This window comes from Trachemys scripta, chromosome 2 (genome assembly GCF_013100865.1).
Source record: "Trachemys scripta elegans isolate TJP31775 chromosome 2, CAS_Tse_1.0, whole genome shotgun sequence".
Taxonomy (NCBI): domain Eukaryota; kingdom Metazoa; phylum Chordata; order Testudines; family Emydidae; genus Trachemys; species Trachemys scripta.
In genome coordinates this window covers 87,723,337-87,746,811 of record NC_048299.1, presented here as the reverse complement: position 1 = coordinate 87,746,811, position 23,475 = coordinate 87,723,337, and the positions used below count along the sequence as shown (strand labels likewise).

Here is a 23,475-nt window from a genome sequence, read left to right as displayed (position 1 = left end):
CACTCCGGTGGATCAAAGCAAGTTCAATATAACGCTGTTTCACCTATAACGCAGTAAGATTTTTTGGCTCCCGAGGACACAGGGCCGGCTCTGGCTATTTTGCCGCCCCAAGCAAAAAAAAAAAATAAAAAATTAGGGTGGCCAGAACGGCAAAGCGAAAAAAAACCCTGCGGCACGGCTGGAGTGGCAAAGCAGGAAAAAAACACACACAAAAAAACAACCTGCGGTGCGTCTGGAGCCAGGTTGCAGGGGGATTCCCTGCGTTGCAGACGTGTCCCGGCTAGCGTGGGGGAGGGGGCGGGGGAGGGAGCGAGGGGTGAGAGAAAGAAGGGGGGCGGCCAGGGCTTCAGCGGGGCACTCGTTCGTGGCCCCGACCGCTGCGCCGCCTGCCGGGAGGGCTCTGCGCTGCTCCGGTCGGCAGAGAGGGAAGGACGCGGGCTGCCCTGCTGGGCTTGCTGCAGTCTTGGCACCAGCTGGGGCAGATGAAGCGCACAGCCCACTCCCAGCAGGGCACTCCCCTCCTCCATGCTGCCGCCCCCTACAGGGCGGCCGGATCGCTAAACAAAACAAAACAAAAAAGCGGCCGTGCTACCCTAGGATTGGGCGGAATGCTGCCCCATGGAATCTGCCACCCCAAGCACGAGCTTGCTCGGCTGGTGCCTGGAGCCGGCCCTGCTAGGACAGCATTATATCGAGGTAGAGGTGTACTTGTGGAGGAGAGCGAAGAGGAAGTGAAGAAGATATAGAAAAATAGAGGTGTGTATTTGAAAGAAATGGCATGAAAATCAGCAGAAATAAAACAGGTTATGTGGTCAGTAGATTCATTGATACCTTGCAGTAAAACAATGGAATTCTAAGTCTGGGAGCCCACCCATTACCAAAAGCTACGGACGTTCAAGAACCTAGGTTCAATAGTAAAGGATAATGATGAAATCAACAAGGAATTTGTAAGCAGAACAGGAAAGGCATGGACTAAATGGAAGGAAGTGAGCAACATGATCTGTGATAGGAGAGTGCCTATCAAATTGAAAAATAAGATCTACAAAATCCATTTTTGTATGACTCTGAATGCTGGGCACTGAGGAGGAGACAGGAGCAGATCTTGAATACAGTGGAAAAGTTAAAATGGATGCTCAGAGTTACCAGGCTGGATTATGTTTGAAATGAACGAATTAAGGGAAGTGTGATGGTGGAATTAATTAAAGAAAAGCTGAGAGAAATTCAGGCTTAGATGGTTTGGGCATGTGAAAAGAAGTTCGGAAGAATATATAGGAAACAGGGTGTTAAATTTAGAAGCAGAGAGTATGAGAAGGGTTGGGAAGATCCAAAATTAGATGGATGAATTTCATACAAAAGTATTTGATTAGCCGCGGAGTTTCTGAGGAACTGCTTCAAGACAGATTGGAATGGAAAAGGAGGACTAAAAGTGCTGACCCCATATAGATAGGATTAAGGCTAGCAGAAGAAGAAAAGAAGATGGAAGGGTATACCCCAAGAGTGGGCAAACTTTTTGGCCTGAGGGCAACATCTGGGTATGGAAATTGTATGGGGGGGCCATAAATACTCACAAAATTGGGGGTTGGGGTGCCAGAGGGGGTGAGGGCTCTGGCTCAGGGTGTGGGCTCTGGGGTGGGGATGAGGAGTTGGGGGTGCAGAAGTGTGCTCCAGGCTTGGACCAAGGGGTTCAGAGGGCAGGCGGGGGATCAGGGCTGGGGCAGGAGGTTGGGGCATGGGAGGGGGTCAGGGGTGCAGGTTCTGGGTAGCGCTTACCTCAAGCAGCTCCTGGAAGCAGCGGCATGTCCCCGCTCCATCTCCTACATGGGGGCGCAGCCAGGCAGCTCTGCGCACTGTCCCATTCACAGGCACCACCCCTGAAGCTCCCATTGGCCATGGTTCCTGGCCAATGGGAGCTGCGGGGGCGGTGCTTGGGGCAGGGGCAGCGTGCGGAGCCCCCTGGCTGTCCCTACGCTTTGGAGCCAGAGGGAGGACATGCCGCTGCTTCCGAGAGCCACTGCATGTGAGAGCAGGGAAAGCCCTCAACCCCGCTCCCTGGCTGGAGCTCGAGGCCAGATTAAAATGTCTGAAGGGCCGGATGCAGCCCACAGGCCGTAGTTTGCCCATCGCCGGTGTGCTCAGTGCTACTGATCGTGTTGCTATGCAAAGCACTAGGTCATTTCTTTGGCAAACTAAATAGCAGTAAAGCTGGGTGAATAAAAAAGTAAAATTATGATGTTTAAGAGGAGGCTGGAATGGCTTAGGGAGAGTTTGTTAAATGAAGCAGTTGTAAGGGACGGATTGTTTGTAAGTCAGCAACACAGAGGGGAACATTTGGAGGGATTTGGGTTTTTATACCTTTCTTTTATCTTTAACAATTTTCTGCTAGGCTGGAAAGTGTCAATAACAACTGTTCAGGAAGCATTAATGAATAGGAGAGAATACAATGTAATAGATGAAAGGTGCTTTGGGATTACTTTTCTATTGTGTTATAATGATTTAAATGACTATAAAATACCCAATTCTAGAAAAAGTGACTGTTGCTGATTGGAAGGAATCTGAGCTGGGAGCTGGAAAGGTACAGGGTTAGAGACAGATGAAATTGGTACTAAAAAACCCTCTGTTGTTTTTAAAAAAAATTAAAATAATTTCTAAAGATCTTGTGAGCTATGAGTAGCTAAGATGTGTGCTTTACAAGCAAGTAGCTGATGGTGTGCTGAGACCAATGGGGAGAATCATAAAGTTAGTGATACCTTATTATTTGGCTCTCTCAAGTGTTTTATCCTTTCCAGACCCCTAACCCTTGTGATTATTAAATCACTGGAATGTAGTAGAAACTAAAACGCAATCAGCTGTTTTATCCCTTCCTCATATTTTCCTTGCTATCTTGCCCTTTCCCCATGCACAAACTGGATTTTATGCTACTCTGAAATCATAAGATAAAAATGTTCCCAAAATATATTTAAAATTGTGTTCCTCTTACTGCTCTCCAGATTTGATTTTCAAATTAGGCAGGGTGAGATATTTCTGCCAGTAAGTGGAGTGCCTCTTCTGATTTTGGGCCCACCCTACAATGGCTGAACTCCCTCAACTCCCACTGACTTCAGTGATTGAGGAAACGTAAATGCTTCAGAGAATAATGTCCTTTATTTAGGTCCGTGGGTAGTAATTAGCAGGATTGCTCAGTGTATCCCATCCCATTTTATATAATCTGAAAGTAGTAAGAGTGAAAGCCTTCCTGACAGTGAGATGAATTAGGTTTTGGAATAGACCTGCAAAGGAAGTACTTGGTGCCATGTTGCTTAAGAAAATTAAATCGGGGTTGGACAAAGCACTGGAAAAAGTATGGTAGAGAACAATTTTACACTGGCCATCACTGCTGAGGACACTAGGGTGAAGGCTGACCAGGCAGGAGGGGAGATGGTCTCGTGCTAAAGGCAAAGGATCTAGGCTTAAGTCACTAGAGGATGATTTTCAAAGGCTCATTGAAAATCAGTGAGAATTGGGCACCAGCTCTTCTTTATGCATTTGAAAATCTCCCGAGTAATCTCCACATGCCAAATTTCCCCATCTGTAAAAACTAGGAGATATCCTATCTCCTAGAACTGGAAGGGACCTTTCAAGGTCATCAAGTCCAGCCCCCTGCCTTCACTAGCAGGACCAAGTACTGATTTTGCCCCAGATCCCTAAGTGGCCCCCTCAAGGATTGAACTCACAACCCTGGGTTTAGCAGGCCAATGCTCAAATGAGCTATCCCTCCTTCTCAGCATTACAGGGTATTTCTCTCTGTGGGGCATTCGGATACTGCAATGTTGCAGGCCATACCAGTAGAGAGAGAGAAGGCTCCCTCCTCCCTCTGTCTTATGGCAAGAAAGCCTTTAGATACTGAGCCACTTTTGAGGGTTTTAGTTTATTTTTGGATTGGCTAGCATTCAAATTCATTCTCTGCCTCTGGTTTATGTTGGGCAACAACAACGGGGGGAGGGGAAGAGGAGGAAACATGGGAGTTAATGAAAGGCAAAACTGCAATCTCAGAGGGGAGGGGAGTGGGATTTAGCTCACATCACTTCTATCACCTTGTTAATTTGTAAGTCCACATTTCCCCTGTGCCTTGCCTGCATGCTGTCTGTTTAGGCTGTGAGCTTTTTAGAGCAGAGACAATGTGCTCTCTATATTCGGCAAGCCACCTGGTAAACCTGTTTGACAGTGGATAAATAAGAATTATTTAATTTTTCTCAGGTATTATTATTTAGACGACCCCCGATTTGTGTCAAGCACTATACAGTCCTTGGCCCGAGGAAGGAACACTGAGCCTGACCAGTTGGACTAGGATATACTAGATGACCTTTTTAGGTTTTTCTGGTCTAATTTCTATAGTGTTATGATTCTGTGCACTTTAGTGATAATTATCCAATTTCTGGATTGAACTGCATAAATATCAAACTGTTCTTTATACTGTGCTCTAACACTTGAGGCCATTTCAGTGAGATGTACACTGTATTAAAGAACTGCTAAACCTATCCAGATTGTGTCTCATTGCTGTTGTATTTGGGGGCCTTTTCTCCATCTCTTTCCTAAAGAGCGTGGAGAAGTTAGCCAGCTTGGAAAACCAAGAAACCTATTCAAGCACTAAAGTTTTTTGACAGTATATAAATACCATGCAGAATATTCATACTAGGGCTCTCAGTGGGAAAACTATGGTATTTGAAAATAATCATAAGAGTACTAATAAAATACTTTCTAAAGGTTGTTTGTTTCTATAGTTCTAGTCACATGATATTTGAATGGATAAATTTTTCACAGCTTGTAAATATACAGCAGATTGTGCATCAAGAACTCCTGTTCCAATGTACATAAGCGTTTAACTGGTACCTGGGAGGATTGTGGCATATCTGATTAAGGGCGCAATCTTTATACACAGAACTTGCTATGATTTCAGTGGGGTTTCTGCATGCAGAGGGCATGTGAGATGAAGTAATACATGAACATGGCAATCAACATAGATGGAAAGTCTGATGTTTTCCAGAGGGGAGGAATTTTGATTTACCTCTACAATTGCACTCCTTTCCTGAGTCTCGACTGTGATTACTGCTATACACAATGATGTCTGGTATTACTTTATTCACACAGCAACCCAAAATTATGGTCTTGACACACTTCATATTTTATGACACCTCTACACATTCAGTTACATCTTAGTCTTACTAGACTTGCTGTCAAGTTGATGTTTAAACCTCTCCTTTATGTATTCTTAATGAATCTAAGTAAGGAGATAGCCAATGAATTCAGTCACCTGTGCATCCTCATGACAGTGTCTGAAACCAACATTTAACGCTAGATACACATTAGTATCAAAACCTGCAGAACTTTTCAATAAACTCCATATGGTAGTAAATTCACAGAGTGATATAGAAATAAAAACAATCAGTATAATCAGTTATTATTTTGTCTGAGCTGGAATTGGGACTGCTCACTATTTTCTCTTGGTGTTTCAGATTGTATAACTTGCATGATCTTTTCTCTCTTATACTAAATAATAACAATAACAAGTTCACTTTCATAGAACATTGCATCTGATTATGTCAATTAATCAAGTAAGCATCATAATAATCCTGTGAGGTGCATCACATGCCTTTGTGATGTATGATACTAAGTATTATTTTATAGATGGCTTCACTGAGGTACAAGTAGGTTAAATGACTTGCCTAAGGCCATATACTGACTTACTGACAGTGATGTGAATAGGACCTCCCATTCCTGCATGCCAGCCACTAGACAACTTCCCTCCTTGAAGCAGATTGGGTGCTGAAGTAAGACTACTATCCCCAAAATCAAGCTGAGTCTCTCGTGACACTGTCTATCTCAGTGAGAAAAAATGATACGTGAATAAATCTAAAAAGTGCCTGGTTTTGTTTTGTTTTGTTTGTTCCAGGGAGCTAAAAGAGAAGATTCAGCCTGAAATCTTAGAGCTGATCAAACAGCAACGTCTTAACCGACTTGTCGAAGGCACCTGCTTTAGGAAACTCAATAGTCGACGGCGACAAGGTACTGCTCAGGCCTGGATAGTCTGGCATTTCACTGTTCTTTCTCTATTCTAGTTTACTTCAGGAGCATAACTTATTGGCAGTATTAGTGTTTAGATCCAACTATGAAGACTTTTCTTAGAAGGAATTACCCAAGGAATCTTTTAGTTAATTTCGTTCTTGAGTGTCCTATGCTTCAGTGGGAATTTTTGAATTTTCCTCATATGAACTCTGAACTTTGTAATAAGTCCAGTCATTTTAGGTCCAGCATTTGACAAAAATCTGAAGCAATGGTTTTGCAGCAAGAGTTAAATACCTTGCACCCTCTCTTAATCTTCTGGCATCTTGCTGATGACAAAGTCAAAAGATCTACCTGTCTCTGGAAAATAAGGTTGTAAATTAATAACACCCAGCTACTGTGGTATTCAGAAACTGAACATTCTTTTTTAAAAGACTGCTTTTAAATTGTGCTACTAATTATTTATATACCTCATCAAAGGCCCATCACTTTTACTTGTGGTGTGCACAACTCACCACCCCTCTCTACTTACTTCCTGTCCTTAATTTTCTTCTTTTACGATCATTTACATTAAATATAATGTGATGCTTAAATATTTCAAAAGCTAACAGATTTTAAAAAGCACTCAAATCCATAACCTGTGCCCCTTGGGATGAATAAATGATAGGCATAGAAGAGCTCTCTTCTCAGCCACATGCACCATTGCTCTGTTTTGGATTGTACAGCTCACTTTACCAAACCACACTCTACATCACTGTTTCCCCTAACAGTAGCCTCCTTCTTCCCCAGGAGCAGAAGTTCAGGAGAGAAACTGTGGATTCAACATGCTACCCAAAGTTGGTTCCAAAATTTGCCTCCATACACCTGGCCACTCCCACCCGCATTTAGATGAGATTCACATTTCTATACTTTTATTTTTACTGTAAATGCAACATGAATTAGAAAGCTCTAAAAGCTAGGAGTAAATCTAGAGAGATAAATATTTGAGAACTAGAGACTGATATGAAAGTCAGCTTTCTGTGCATAAAATATAGTCCCGGCAATATTCTCATCCTAGAAGATAAGCAGTACACTGTCCTTAACCAAAGCTGATGGATGTTTTTGGAAAACTGCAAATTGGAAAATTTTCCAGGATAAAAATGAAGATGAAGAAAAGATGGCCAAGTCATTCAGCTTTAAATCTTTATAATCGTAATGTTTAATAATATGTAATGAACCCATTGCACAGGATTTTCAGAAAAAAAAACCCATCAGTCTGCCATTATAAATGTTTATAGAGCTCCGTAGGGACATGTGACATGTACATTCTCAGCAGCATCTTCTGCGCAGTTGCTGAGTGGTCAAGGAGACTTGCTTTGGTTTGTCAATTATTACCTGGCTTTGGTTTTACTAAATCAAACCATAATCCTGGGATTGTTTGGATCTGGGGATCCATTTTATCTGAACCACCAAAGTTTTGGAGAGGGAGAGAGGAAAGAGGGTTGGGTAAAATGTTGTTTGGGCAAATCTCTAAAGGAAAGATGGAATATTTTTGGTTCTTTAAGTAATGGATTGTTTTAAACTAGTGTCAGTTCAAAAAAACATGAGCCAGATTCTTAGCCGGTGTATATTGATGTAGCTCCATTCACTTCAACAGAATTATACTGATTTACACAAGTTTAAAATCCAGCTCCTGGTCAAAAAGTTCCTTGCACCATGCCTTGCAAAGAACTATATTGGACAATCAAATTAATTGCTTTAGTATCATATTTAGGCTTTAGTATCATATTCATAGGTGTGCATGCTGCTTTGCAGGCAAATAAAAGACATGGTCCCTCCCGGTGACTTGGTGTACCAGGCCTTTGTGGCCCCCTACTGGAGGCCCCACTATTCTGCTGCACCCCACCCTAGGAAACAGTTCTCTGTGAAGAACAGAGCAGCCTTTGGGAAACCAGCAAGATTTGGCCTCTGACAGTCAGAACCGCTAGGGACCAGCAACAGCCAATCAAGGCTCAGCAGGCTGAAATAAATGCTGTCCACAAGTCAGTTCCTAGCTGGAGCCAGAGGAGCAAGGAGAGATGCTCCATGCAGCCAGAGGAACCAGGCTGGGTCAGGGACTATTACTGGCCACAGTCAGTGGCTGGGATTAAGAAGGAACTCTCCTGATTCAATCCCTGGCAGGGAATCTAACCCAGAAAGAGTAAGAAACTTGTTGTTTATTATTGGCCCTGATGGGCAAGGACCTGTTTCTAATTTTTGAGTTTGTCGTACCCCAGAAGGGCCCAGCCAGAGGGCCAAGTGACATAAGGCCCACAGAGGCCGGCTGACAGCCTGCAGGGGGACACTGGTAGCCAAAGAGAATGGCAGCACCACGACCAGACGGCAATGGAGTGCTCAAGGCGTGAATGAAACCCACCACACTCCCCCAAAGAGCTGACTTATCTATGGGCTATAATTGTGCCCTTAGGATACTTCTGCACTTTGAAGGGGGTGCCTCCACTGCGCTCCATCAGGAACTCTAGCATACATTTTTACTGATTCAGGGACAGCTTCTACGCCACCTTTTGCAAAGCTGCTTGCATATGCTCCTCCTCCCACACGGGGGGCCTGCTGGTATCAAGGAAGCTAATGATGCTGTTGATGCAAAACTCACAGAGACCTTGTGCCGAGTAAAAAGTAAGGACCGAGATGGGCTTACTTAGACTGTAAGCAATTTGAGACAGGGAATGTCTTTTATTTTTGTAGTGATAATCAAGATGGCCCATTTTGGACAGTGCAGAAGGTGTGAGGATATGTGCAGAAGGTGTGAGGATACTTAACATGGAGAAATAGATTCAATGCGTGTAATGACCCAGCCACTCCCAGTCTCTATTCAAGCCAAAGTTAATGATATCTAGTTTGCAAATTAATTCCAGTTCAGCAGTTTCTCGTTGGAGTCTGTTTTTGAAGCTTTTCTGTTGCAAAATTGCCACCTTTAAGTCTGTTACTGAGTGACCAGAGAGGTTGAAGTGTGCTCCAACTGGTTTTTGAACGTTATGAATCCTGATGTCAGATTTGTGTCCATTTATTCTTTTGCGTAGAGACTGTCCGGTTTGGCCAATGTACATGGCAGAGGGGCACTGCTGTTACGTGTGCCTGTGGTGCCTAGTACAATGAGGCCTTGGTTCCTTGAATGGGGCTTTTAGGTGCTACTGCAAAACAAATAGCTAATAATAATGAGTGCAAAGTGAGGAGGCCTCCATGAGTCTTCTTCTCACCTGTCTTGTGTGCACACAAGCTGAGCCAATCTCCACAAATCTGAAAGTTTAGACTTAACAAGATAAGTAACTGGAAAAAGAACAAAAACCCAGCAACAATGGGGGGCGGTAAGGAAAAAGGACAATGGTTACAACAGTAAGGTCATGTAGTTGCTCTGATTTATTATGCATGCATCTCGATGCATCCTTTTTATGATTTATTTTAATGTAACCCCTGGGGCAAATGTTCCAAGTCTGCAGGATGTGCAAAGAGGTATCTTAACAAGGCCACCCATCAGAAACTAAAACCATTTAATTGCTATTTAAAAAAAATTATTAAAAATAAATAAAAAACATTATTCTGTGATAAAGACTCCAGAGCAAACTTCTATTAAGTCTGTTGTCTGAAAAGGTGATAGGATACAAATGGTTAGTCACAGTGGGTTGAAAGAATTGACTTAAGAAATAATGAGTAGAGAGCTTGCAAACTTTGTCACTCTTAGAGGGGTCAATCTTTTTCAAATTTGGATTTAGCTGGAAATTCTCCAAGCCAATGACTGCCTCAGTGGGGTGGTCTTGAAATGGAATATGGAGTATCTACAGTCATATCATTGACTTTTATACTTGAAAATGGGGTTATCATAACAGCATGAGCTCTCTCACTATATCAAGAAGTCTTTGATTGTTGCCCTAGCAGGGCCTCTGAAGGGCCTGTTGACAGAGAGAGAGAGAGAGAGAACGAGAGCGCTTGCTTCCCTATATATTACCCCTAAAAGCTTCCAAACAATATGAGACCTTTTACCTGGTATGTTTCACAAGGGAATGCCTGTACTAGTATTCTGATTTTGTTAGACTTTCTGAACAAAGAAGAATGAAATGGAAAAACAGACTGTGCACTCTTAGGCCATTGTGTAATGTCAGATCGTAATGCTTCGTGAATCACTATTTTGTTAAAATGGTGACTGTTGTCTGGCAGTTAGCCAGTTGAGAACGTGGAGTGATCTGTCTGCTCCCATAGTTTAGCCTGGAAAGAAAGGGAAAGAGAGCCAAGCAAAATCCCACAGAGCACTCAATAACTCTCAAAGTTATTTCCGGTGGAGCTAAGTAGTAGAAAAGCCTTCCTGTAGGTGAGTTTTATTGGGCATAATAGATATATTACCATTGTCACCCAGCACACCCATAGTTCATGTTGTTGGGTGCATTATTTTGGAATAAATGCCCTTTTGTCTTTAATAACATACGATTTCTCTTGAATCTTAATAAAGTGGGAAACTATGTACTGCAGCCAAAGACTCTTGGGTAGTAATTTTTGCATGGAATAGGAAGCCTGATTATATAACCCTTGAAATTAACAACGCAGGGACAGCATGTTTTTAAAGGGGACCAGCAATAGGAATTTAAAGGGAAAAAAAGCCCTTTGCAGTTTGTGCTGAATGTCTCCACTAACCAGGAGGAGAGATGAATCAGCGTTAATTGAAAATAGTTAATTCAAAACACATCCTTTTTCCTTTTAGTTTCTGCAGCATTCTCCTTTCCACAGGCAGCCCCCTCCACCTACTCTTGTTTTATAAAAATAAAAATGCAAAAATAGAAATCTGAGAGTTTGTTGTGGGGTAATTGGTTAACCTAATACCTCAAGTAGCTCTGCAAATCAATTAATTAAGGCTCACATAAAAGTGAGCCATAGTGATCTCTGTCTAAATATTCAGGTTAATTAAAATCATAAAAAAAGACCATTTACAGAGGGAGAAAAAGTACTTGAATATAAATTCAAAACATTGAAAAGAAAAATGGTGAATCTACCCATAGCAATATTGAAATGCGCATGGTCATTTAGTTACCTGTATTCTAATAGCACTACAAGACCACAGGCTGTAGTTGGTGTGAATTTTTTGCCCAAGGATTCTTTAATCGTTTATAGTGTGGATCGTATTTCAATATAAAACTCGGATCATGGGCCACCTCTTCTCCTGTTTGTGACCATGTGGACCACTTCCTTTCCTGTTCCTAATCATACAACACTGTTATGGCACCCACAGCATACAGTTTACAGCATACATGGAACAGTAATATTAGGAAACGATTTAATGTATCTTAGCTGCCTTTAGTGCAATTGGAAACAGCACCATGTGAAGAGACAACACTATGTAGACCATCAGCAAGTGCTCACCAATGGTTCCCGGATTACAATTTGAGAGCTGGTATTCTAAATTTAATAAAGTGGTCAGATGCCGTTTAGTGAGACACGGTGGATGAGGTAATATCTTTTATTGGAGCAACTTCTGTTGGTGAGAAAAACAAGCTTTCGAGCTTACACAGAATTCCTCAGGTCTGGGAAATGTACTCAGAGTGTCACAGCGATTGTTTAGCATAAGTAGTTAACACATATTTCAAGGGGCCATTCAAGGTGATGTGGCCCATTAACACCCCTCAAGTCAGAGGAGGGGAGGAGAAAAAGGAGATGGCGAGGGTGGGGAGGTAAGGGTTAGGTGGGTTATAGACTTGTAATAAGCCATAAATTCAATGTCTCTATTCAGTCCATGATTTTTAGTATCTAGCAAAGTGATGAATTTAAGTTCCCAGGCTTGTCTTTAAAGGTGTGGTGCGGGTTTCCTTTGAGGATGAAGACTGAGGTCAGATATTGAGTGAGTGCTTTGTGATATGATGTTTTTGTCTCTTATTTTTCAGTGTGCATTCATTCAAGAGCATAGTGATTGTCACATTTCACACACATAGTTGTTATTGGGGCATTTAGTGCACTGGATGAGGTACACCATATTGTGATAGGCATGTGTAGGATCCAGGGATCTTGAAAGCTGTGTTGTGGGGGGAGGGTGTTGATCATCATATTCTGTGGTATCTGAGTGCCTGGCTGTAGATAACATATTTCTTGGTGTGTTTGGGGTGATTATTGGATCTGTGAAGGTAGGTGTAGTGATCCAGGAGTTTCTTGTATAGACTTGTCTGAAGAGTTCCATTGTTGAAGCTGATCGTGGTGTCCAGGAAGTTGATGTTAGTGTGGAAGTGTTCTAGAGAAAGTATAATGGATGGGTGGTGGTTGTTGAAGTTGTAGTGGAAATCCATGAGGGAATTTAGGTTATATATCCAGAGGCTGAAAATATCAATGTATCTCGGGTATATTGTTGGTTTCTTGCTGCATTTGTCCAGTAATTCTTTGTCAGGGTGGCCTGCGAAGAGGTTGGCCTATTGGTGAGCCATTCTAGTACCCATGGCTGCCCCCATGGTTTGAACAAAGTGTTTGTTGTTGAATGTAAAATTGTTATGGGTGAGAATGAAATGGATGTGTTTGGCAATAACTTCAATAGAGAAAGCCTGGGAGCTTAAATTTGTAACTTTGCGAGATACTAAAAATCATGGACTGAGTAGAGACATTGGATTGATGGTTTATTAAAACAAGCTATACCCACTAAACACCCCCCCCCCCCAAACTTTTTTTTACCTCCCCCTCCCTCTACCCATGACTGGAGAAGGGTTAATGGGCCACTTTACCTTGAATGGTCCCTTGAAATGTGCTAACTACTTATGCTAAACAGTCTGGTCCACCTTGCATTTAGCTGTGTCACTCTGAGTACATTTCCCAGATCTGAAGAAGAGCTCTGTGTTTGAAAGCTTGTCTCTCCCATCAAAACAGGTTGGTGCAATAAAAGCTAATACCTCACCCACCTTGTCTCTCTAATCTCCTGGGACAACATGGCTATAAAAACACTGCATACAAGATGCCATTTAGTTAACAGGCTCCTGCAGCTCTTGTTTGAAGATCAAATATTTTAAGCAAAAAAATTGTTTAGGTTAAAAATCAGAGCATTTAAACTTGGTTTCTAAACAAAGACTCTCTAGCAACTCTACTTAATTACACCAGCTGCCATATACTTGGAAGAGGAATGTTTAATTGTTCGTTTTTTTTCAGATTTTATAGAAAAAGTACAGTTAACTGGTCCAGTTTCCTCTAGTGGCAAGCTGTGAGCCCCCTGTGGCAGAAAATATGCCCTGAAGAGGGTCACAGCAGTAGTTGTGAATCTGAAGCACTCAGTATAAACCACAAAGTGAGTGGGGCCAGCAAGATCGAAGATTCCATCAGCCATAAATACTAGGCTAGAGCACCCGAAGACGTACTGCTTGAGTATAAACCCAGTGAAGTTAATCCTGGCCCAGCCTGGATAGATGCCTGTCCTTCCCCAAGGGATGAATTTTGGGATGGGACTGCAAATTCTACCCACTGACACACACAGGAGTGAGTTAAGCCTAGGGGATAGTTGGCGTAGTGAAGTAAAGTGATGATAAAATGAGCCAATGGAAAATGAGTGGATTTAACCTTTTTCAGTTTATAAGACTAGGGAGGAACAATAGTTAAAGTTAGGGCAGAAGACTGGGAATCAAGTGACCTGTGTTCCATTCCAAATTCAGCCTCAAATTTTCTAAATTACTTTGGGCAAAGCCATTTTAAGCCCTCTGTCCTCCAGTTTCCCCATCAGTAAACATGGGAAAAATAATACTTACTGTACTTTGTTGCCAAGATCAGGTCATTAGTGTTTTTAAAGCTCTCTGAGGTCCTCAGATGGAGGCACTGTGAGAATTGTATTATTATCTATCTAGTTGTAATCTTAGTAATCAAGCTGGTATCCCTAATAACATCAGTAATTCAATGAGAGTGAGCAAACCAGACTTAAGAACTGGCTAGGAGGTTTTAATAGCATGGTAGTTGTGAGTACAAATAAATCATGGCCCTTCTTTGTCACTCAATACTGTTTCTTATAGTTATCCTCCCAGAAACTACTGTTGTATTAATTTAGATGAATTTATAGGCCCAAAGAGTTAAAGGTGTGAACATGACCCTGAAACTATCCAATATTAAACAGTTTTAAATAAGGTTTGGGTTTGATATACAGATCTCAGCCTGCTTAATACAATGGGAATCACATTAGGCAGTTCTTGCCAAAGGTTAGAAATGTATTGATTGGAACACATGAAAAGGAAAAAGAACAGAAAAAAATCAAAACAAGGCAAAAAGCATTGAAATTGGCTGATTATGAAAAACAAACACCTGTTAAAGTTCCTTTGTGGAGACGGTTAATACTGGTGAAAGCCTCTTTTCAGTCGAACAGTTCTCCTTGGAAGGGAGGAAAGGGTTATTTCTGTTAAATATTGAGTCTTTCCTGCTTTTAAAAACATGGACAGATGCAGAAGGGAGAGAAGAGAGAATAGTAAAGATCGGGGAAATATGGCTTTTGTTGATGTTCTTAGGATAGAGGGTGACTGCTCAGTCATGGATGTATGCTTTGGGCTGGCAGGTTGGCTATGATAACGGATGTTCTGGACTCTGGCTCACTTCCCGGTTCAGGATTGCCATCCGATTGGTCTGGTCAGGTTCCTATCCTTCACTGGTCCTTCCCAGGCTGAGCATTTCTGGATGGGCCATCTCATTTCACCATGCTGGTGCTATGCAATACAGTTAATCTCAGGATCAGATGAAAAGCTGAGAGAAAGAGAGAATAGGAGGAAGAGGATTGGGGATGAAAAGGAACATGCAAGGAGGGGAAGACACAGCAAGATTTCACCTGTGTCAGGCTGGGGTCCTCACTGATGCAGCAATGATCATCAGACAGCCTCACTGGAATATCAAGGTCTGGTGTCACAGCAACAACCCTTCCCACACTGATGGCAAAAAGTTTTATTTTTCTCCCCCAAAGTCTCTTTTTTTAAGGGCCCAGAAAAGGTGATGAGTGGAATATAATCCATCCTCTGTTTATTTTGCCCACCAATTAAGCCTAATTTCCAAAGCACCAATTTTAGTCCACTGACTCTCTACTCCTCTGGTTTACCAGTCACAATTTTAACACAGTCCTTGAGTGGTATCAGTAAACTCTTTTTGTTTAAATTAGCTTAATATTTCTGTCTTCTTCTCACATCTTTTCTTAAGTAGTTTTATGTAACAGGTCATGGTGATAATTCTTGAACCATTACCCACTTTTTACCAGTTAGGCTAACAATTAGGATAAATTTGTACACCCAGTTATCACAACGCCACCCATTCTAAATAAGAGTTTTATCAGAGCATGTATAACATTAGATGAAAAATTAAGGGTCTTGTGCCCAGCATCTCAGCAAAGGGCCCTAGACTATGGAGCATCTCTACCAAGGGAAATCAGACTCAGCCTAAGACTAACAGTGTTCAGGGCAAAATGCAAGCTGCCCAATTTTGATCTGACCATTTCACCAAGGAAGAGAAAATTTCTCCAGATATATGCACAGACCCACAACTTTTCAGAGTGCAGAGTTGAAGTTCCATTTTGAAATTCCTTTCCAGTCTTTTAAATCCTGGCACTGTACCTGGATACCTTGGTAATCATTTTTAAAAGCACTACAGGACTTCCTAGCTGTGCTTTCTTGGTTTAAAACTGCTTCTTCCTAAAAATGATTAAAATAAGTAAGAACTTGCACTTGTATTTTCTTTTCATTTGTTTGGAGCTGGAAGACAAAAAATGCATTTTTGTCAGCTTAACATTTCTTGTGCCCTAACCATAAACATGGTGTCCTCTCTTTTTTTATTACTTAGCACCATTTTGCATGGGTCCTTTTTTAGTTTATCCTTTAGTTTAAAAAACAACGGAATCAAAACATTTACTAAACCTACCATGTAGTAAAATAGCACCGGCACTACTTCACACAACTCCCATAAACCAACATGATCCCTTGTAAAGCGGAGATCCCTAAAGATGGTGCATCAAGCCAATATTATATTATTATTAAGCTGAAAACCAGCTGCCTGTGGCTGTGATGGGGGTATCAAGACCCAAAAGGAAAACCAGGTCTGTTCTCAATTGTTAATATACTGGTTGCCATTCTCTCAGCCTGAGTAGTATGGTCATTGGAACCATACAGCTGACAGAATATCATTAGTTCCTTTTGCAGGTCTCATTTAAATCATTTCCCCTGCCAGCAAGTTTTGCCATGGTGGCAATTATGAATAAGACTCCTGGAGAGTTGCACTGGACACACTATGAGCAGCAGTCTATGATTATTAGTTATTTAATTATCCTTTTGACATTGGGAATCATTTTATTGGCCTTCCTAGCTAGGCTTTCTTAGTTTAAAACCATTGCTTCCTAAAAATAATGTAAAGGAGTAAGCACTCACTATTTTCTGTTTTTGTTTTTTAGATATTTGGGGCTGGAAGAAGGTTATTAAAATGCTCTAATCATTAGTATGTTAACGATCTGGTCCATTTTAGCTCCTTCAATAACTCCAGTGCATAGTCTTTGATGATTCTCTCCACGTTTTATACTAATTGTCTTCATTGACACCATCCATTTACTCAATGCCCAAAGGTATTGAGACTATAGTAAGACCATGCTGAGTCTCAATAGGAAGAAAGGATTTTTTTAATCATAAGAAATTGCTAGCTATGTTCTCCTGTACTGTGCAAAATTGTAAAAATTGTCTCATAAATAGATGGGGTTGCTATTAGAGCTAGAGATTATATTCTGATACTGTATTTAATAGGATTGCCTCTTTTATGAATGAGAAGGACAAGTTGTTCCAGTGCTAAGGATAAGTTTTTTCTAAGCATTAGGTTTGAAACATTTCTGGTAAAACTACCTGGAACCAGATGTTCAAATCCAGGGAGAATTCATTCACCATACATTCTTCCAAGACTCATAAATTGAATGCCAAGCAGTTTATTATGGGTCCTTTATATAAGACCATATAAACTGAGGGCTCTATCTGCTCTCTTATGAAGGCCCTATAACATTTTTGTAAGCATAGAGACTTCTGGTTTCTCGAGTACAATTTCCCTTCTCCCCAGTGCTGTGCAACACACTATGAGTTAGTTACCTGCAGCCTTCCATCCCAGGGATAGCTCTGTTTCAGTGGCACTTTATGTACGTAGCACGAGACTCTAAACCTGGGCACGCAAAAGTAAATCAATTAACTCTGGGGTTGCTCTAGATTTATGCTTGTATAACTGAAATCAGAATCTCTCACCATAGTTCATAAGGTGCTCTGAGTTCTTTCAGGAGAAGATGGTACATAAATGGAAAAATATTTGCATTTATTATTTTTCAAACATCTTTGCACATTTACTGAGTGAAAAAAGCTAATACACAGTGAAAAATAGCTAAAAGGGGGGAATCACATGCACAGTTTAAAAAAATCTATGATGTTCAATCATGTCTCTCCATTAGGTGGTTGTTTAATTTATTTTAAAGCATGGACAGTGGGGCTTACAGGATTCCTAAAAATGTCAGACTCATGAAGCCAGTGTGCTAGTATAGTGCTCTGGGGCTGTGTCCATGCTAGCCTTTTCCCCTAAAATTTCTCACCATGGGTGCCACTCCACTGGTGATAGAAATGATGGGAGGGCTGATGTAGACAAGCAACTAGGGATCCACTAGCATTTTAACCACTATTTTGTCCAACCTTGCTCAAAGTTTTAGGAGAGTCGTAGTTCAGGTGTAACAAAACTGCATTTCTGACAGCGTACTGTGGTCTGTTTATTAGAGGTGCTGTGGTACGGTTGGTACCTGGGTGGTAGTCTGGTAGTCTTTCAGAAAGGGAATTGGCAGGCAGTGACCTTATACATTAGCTAGTATTTTAGTCTGGCTCTGCCAGCATATATTAGTGGTAGCAGTTCTTGGCAAATATTGTTAAGCGGAATAATAACTGAAGAAGCTGAAGATGGGAAGAAGTGTAAATGTACTTGAGCTCCGAGAGAAGGCTAAAATGAAAAAAGACAAACAATATGCATTTGTGGACATATAAAGTAATGACTTATTTGTTATCTATAGAATAAGGGTCTTGGTGATGTAGTTATTGAAACCATTGGGAAATTATTATTATGTTCTGTAACACAGTAAATGTACATGACGCATTATAAAGCATATCAGAAGCAAGGGCCACAGTTTTCAAATGTAAATAGTCATTTTTGGGTGCTCCATTTGAGACATCTTAAATGGGTCTGGTTCTCAATTACTGAGCACTCTGCACTTCTTCCAAATAGTCCCCTCAAAGGCATCTCAGGTTAGGCACCCAAAGTCACTAGTTTCTCTTGAAAACCTTAGCCCAAGTCTCTTCCCGGAAGAGTTTAAAACTAAGGAAGTCATTCTTGTTTAACACTGGTTTTTGTAAATGTTGGCTGAATGAAAATAGAAATGCTGCAAGAGGACCAGTTCAAAGACTCTTCTTAATTAAGTGAATTATCGTGAACAGGAAAGTCCTTGCCCTCTTCAAAACACATCACACATTCTTTAACCGTTACATACTACTACTTCCCTGCAGTTTAGCATATGAAATGAATAACTTTTCTCCTGTGCTATTGGTGATGAAGATGAAAACAGATGATAACCTTTTTTAATGTATTATTTTATCAGACAAATTTTGGTATTGTCGATTATCGCCCAATCACAAGGTCTTGCACTACGGAGACTTGGAAGAAAGTCCACAGGGAGAAGTTCCCCATGATTCTTTGCAGGATAAATGTAAGTCATGTAAATGTGCTGGCTCTTCTATTAGTTAATTTTTATGTTACTTATTTGCTTTTAAGACAGTGCAATATAAATAGCTCCATTAATGGGCCCAGTATGCCATGCCTCCTCTGGTTAAGGTATATCTTGTCACAAGCATTCTTCTCAAGTACAGACCTCTGGGCAGTCTATAAAGAGTTTGTCAGACTGCAGTAATGGTAGAGCTTGCAAAGTGTGTATTTTTTTTCAAGGCTATCCAATGGCAGCTCTACCCAGAAGGATGTGAGCAGTTCCAGTCAATTTATGCCACCATTTGATTTGTTCACCTCAATTTTCTTGTTTAGCTTCATCTTATTATGAAACCCAAAATGAGTGGCCAGATCTTGTCTTTGCAAATCCATGGGTGGCATGGATCTGCTCTTGTGGCCCAGGAACTTGTGAGATCTGGGATCAATTCCAGACTCTGCTACAGCCTTCCTCTGTGTCCCTGAGAAAATTGTTTAATCTCTTATTGGTTCACTTCCACATCTGTAAAACAGGGATAATAACTCTCCTCTCTCTCACACACAGGGAGTGTGTCTCTGTCTCTGTCTGCCATGCTGTCTCCCCTCCCTCCATTTGTGCGGCCTTGTAGAGTGTAAGGCTATATTAACAACAATGGGTTAACCCTGGAAGGCTCAGCCAAAAGCTAGTTCATCATTTAGCAGTAAGGCATTCTCTGGGAAATATCCCACCCTCTGACTTCACCACCTCAACCAAGCTTCACAATCATCATCGCTGTGTACAGTATTAAATTGTTTGTTTAAAACTTCTACTGTGTGTGTGCGTATGTATGTGTATATACACAGTATATACACAGTATACACATACATTAAAACTTATACTGTGTATGTGTACACATACATACACACACACAGTATAAGTTTTAATGTATGTGTATACACAGACATATACACACACACACACACACACAAAATATATATATATATAAGTCTTTTGTCTGGTGAAAAAAATTTCCCTGGAACCTAACCCCCTCTCTTCCCCCCCCCCCCCCATTTACATGAATTCTTATGGGGAAATTTGGATTTGCTTAACATCGTTTCGCTTAAAGTAGCATTTTTCAGGAACATAACTACAACGTTAAGCAAGGAGTTACTGTAACTTAATAAACTAAACTTCTTACACTGATTTATTTTTATTAATCAATTAACACAAACCTTTGGAATAATGAAATCAAAATCTTTGTTCTGCCCCCATCCCATAAAAATGCCCGGGTGCTGCTTTGTGCTGGCCTGGGAGAGTGACACACCTAGCTGGAGTCACATAACAGTAGCATTTTACAGTCACATTCACTTATTTTCATTGCTATACAGAATTGCCTCAAGGGTGTTTCGTGCTTTTACTGGAGTCCTTTGTCAGAATGTAGGACAGGGTTTCTGATCACTGCACTAAAGCATTGGCGCTGGGAAAAGCTATTTGTTTGCTCTGCAGTTAGAGAAATAGGGCAAAAATATTACAGTGGCTTTGGAGTGAAAGATGAGGCAGTGAAGCCCACTCTTGCACTGTGGCTCTAGTGACTGGGCCCCATCCTCCATAAAATGTGTATGTCGGGTGACCAAGTGAATTAGATAGTGACAGAATTTGAGGGAGGGCCACCATTCCTTGAGTGCCACAGACTTTTCATGCTCAGGGGGACACATGGATTACCACAGCAGCCATTACATTAGGAATTAGTTTAAATGGAACATGAGAACCATCCAACTCATGTAAATAGAGCCCAATAATAAGGTGGTACTGTTCAAGACATGCCATGCAGAACTAGTTTTGGGAACCTACAAAACCTGTGACCAAGTGCGGACTCCCTAGTTTTTGAGTCACCCTATATATAATGTGGGACTACGGAGATTTGCTACCATCTGAGTGTACTGACCTACACTCTCCTAGACATAAAGATTACTGTGCTCTCCACTGCCAGCTTTGGACAAGCCTTCTCGCTCCTACTGGCCATCGGGTGAGCAAAGGGGAACACATAGTGATCCTTCTCTCTTCCCATTCTCCAACGCAGAAGGAGGAGAACCAGTAGGGGAAAGGGATGAGGAAAAGGAAAATGAGACCAAGGTGGCTGGTGGAGAGGGGAATCCTCTTTGTCTGCTCACTAAGTTTGGATGAACTGGTACCATCAGTTCTCAAAAATGCCTTCTTTCATATCCAGTTTGCTAGGAAACTTGGTCCATTCCTCCCAGATGAGGATTTAGCCACAATAATCTGTGCATTGGTCATATCCAGGCTGGAATACTGTGACTGATTGTATCTGAAGCTGAATGTGAAGATTATGCATAGGCTCCAGCTGGCACAGAATGCAGCTGCCCACCTCTTCTATGGCTTAGGCTGCATCAGACCCATGCTCAAGATCTTCCACTGGCTCCCTGTCAGCTTTCAATGCCAGTTTAAGGCAATGGTCTTAATTTTCAAAGCGATTAATGTATCAAGCCCCAGCTACATCAAAGACCAAATTTTGACTTATGAATCACCATGACAGCTGCTTACTTCTGGAACAATACAGATCACAAAACCCAGGGCAAAGCATATGAGATCTGGGAACCAAAATTCTCAGTAGAGAGGATCCGGCTATGGAACAACCTTCCAGATGAGATCAGGTGAATTCAGAGTCTGACCATCTTTAGGAAACATTACAAAGCCTTCAGTTTAGAGAAAGTCTTTTCACCATAAGTGATACTCACAACTCAGACACTCCCTTTTATTCCCCAAATCCTCCCAGTCCCTCAAAAAAACCTACCCCAAGCAGAGTGTTGACCCTAAAAAGAGAAAAGTGACAATGACTTCATGGAGTCCACTAGGGACTTTGCTACGGCTATCGCTATCTTTGCTATGGGGAAGTTGCTTAGAGACTCCAGTGATGGGTGGCACTTTAAAACCCTAAAGTAGACCGAAGGAGGAGAGGTTGAATGGATAACCCCAGGAATAATTTCTGCTGCTTATGGTTTACTGTATGTAAAAAAAAATCCATTAAAAATGGCATTGTATTTTAATATTTTGTGTTGTCTTTTCAACCATAACACTGTGAGTGATACAACAGCTTGTTGTCTTGGCTAGAAAAGACACATATATAATACATAAAATATGTGTTCTGCTGCTGAGTCCATCGGGGGGGAAAATGCATTCTCTACTGTAGCATTTCCATTAGAGATTCTAAGGGCTCAAGCAATGACAGACTTTCATGTTATTATTCTGCTCCATATGATCCTTTTCCAAAGTCACAAGATAATGGGTTATTTATAGATTGTAGAAGCTTTCTGTCATTCACTGACCATATTATATTTAGAGTATATAGATTTTCCATAATGTAATTACTGCCGGAAAATTGACTTCCACTTGAAGCACAGATGCATTTATCTCTGTGTTCTAGTGACCTCACCAAGTTTACTCCTGCAGAGACTGTGACAAATGAAACTTTTCAAAACTTTTTTTAATGAATTTACTTTAAAAATTATTTTTTTTAAAACAGTGATGGTTGGTCATTCTAAACTTTATATAGCTTCTCCATCAAAATCACAAGTGTGTGATTGAGCAGTCAGTCATTGATAAAGTGTAAAACAACATAAAAGTTATAAATTAATAAGACAGATATATGCTATATGTCAGGGGTCGGCAACGTTTGGCACACGGCTCGCCAGGGTAAGCACCCTGGCGGGCCAGGCCAGTTTATTTACCTGCTGACGCGGCAGGTTCGGCCGATTGCGGCCCCCACTGGTCGCGGTTCGCCGTCCCGGGCCAATGGGGGCAGCGGGAAGCTGTGGCTAGCACATCCCTCGCCCGCACCGCTTCCCGCTGCCCCCATTGGCCCAGGACAGCGAACCACGGCCAGTGGGGGCCGCGATCGGCCAAACCTGCCACGTCAGCAGGTAAATAAACTGGCCCGGCCCGCCAGGGGGCTTACCCTGGCGAGCCGCGTGCCAAACGTTGCTGACCCCTGCTATATGTTATCTAAAGCAGTGGTTCTCAACCTTTTTTTTTTTCGCGGACCACTTGAAAATTGCTGAGGGGCTTGGTGGACTACTTAATGATCTTTCCAAATGTTGTTTGTACCATTAGCTAACTATTGTAAAATGCTTTGGATAAAAGCGTCATATTAAAAAAAAACTTAACAACAATTAACATTTTTTTATTCTACAAATAAAAGCACACAACTCATATTTTAATATCAGTAGCCTTACTTTTCTAATGTGATGGATGTGCCCTCTCTCCCCTGCTGGGGCAGGCCCTGAGCTGAGGCTGGAAAGGAGAGCCATCTCTCCCTGGCTGCCACAGCCCTGGAGCTGGGGAAAGTCACCTCTTTCTCTGGCCACCGCTACACTGCATGTCCAAATTCCTCCCACCTCCTCTTACCCCACTGCCTCCTCACACTTACCCCCTATTCTCCCTCAGGCCACCAACTCACCTTACATGTGCGTCTTCTCCAGGGTCCAGGTACCTAATTAGTGGAGCCACACCTGCGTGGCTCAACTAATTAGGTGGGTAGCCCTTCATTCACATGTGTTCGGCCACCCAGGCATAAACCTTAGAGGGTACTATCCGTGGACCACCTGAATGGAGCTTGTGGACCAGAGTTTGAAAATCTCTGGTCTAGAGGTGTGAGTGTACATAAACCCTATACACATCTACACAAAATCCATTTTCTATCAAAAGTCTCAAGAAGAGGGAGGATGCAGAATCCTAGTTCA

General features: G+C 41.7%; 1 protein-coding gene across 2 annotated transcripts in view; it reads left to right on the top strand.

The window, feature by feature from the left end:
- Nucleotides 1-23,475, top strand: part of ELMO1 (engulfment and cell motility 1) — a 322,852-nt gene that overhangs the window by 288,828 nt on the left and 10,549 nt on the right. For both annotated transcript variants that reach the window (XM_034761212.1, XM_034761213.1), the window contains 2 exons: nt 5,927-6,039; nt 18,641-18,748. In XM_034761212.1, coding sequence (XP_034617103.1) covers nt 5,927-6,039; nt 18,641-18,748 — 221 coding nt within the window. The remainder of the gene's footprint in view (nt 1-5,926; nt 6,040-18,640; nt 18,749-23,475) is intronic.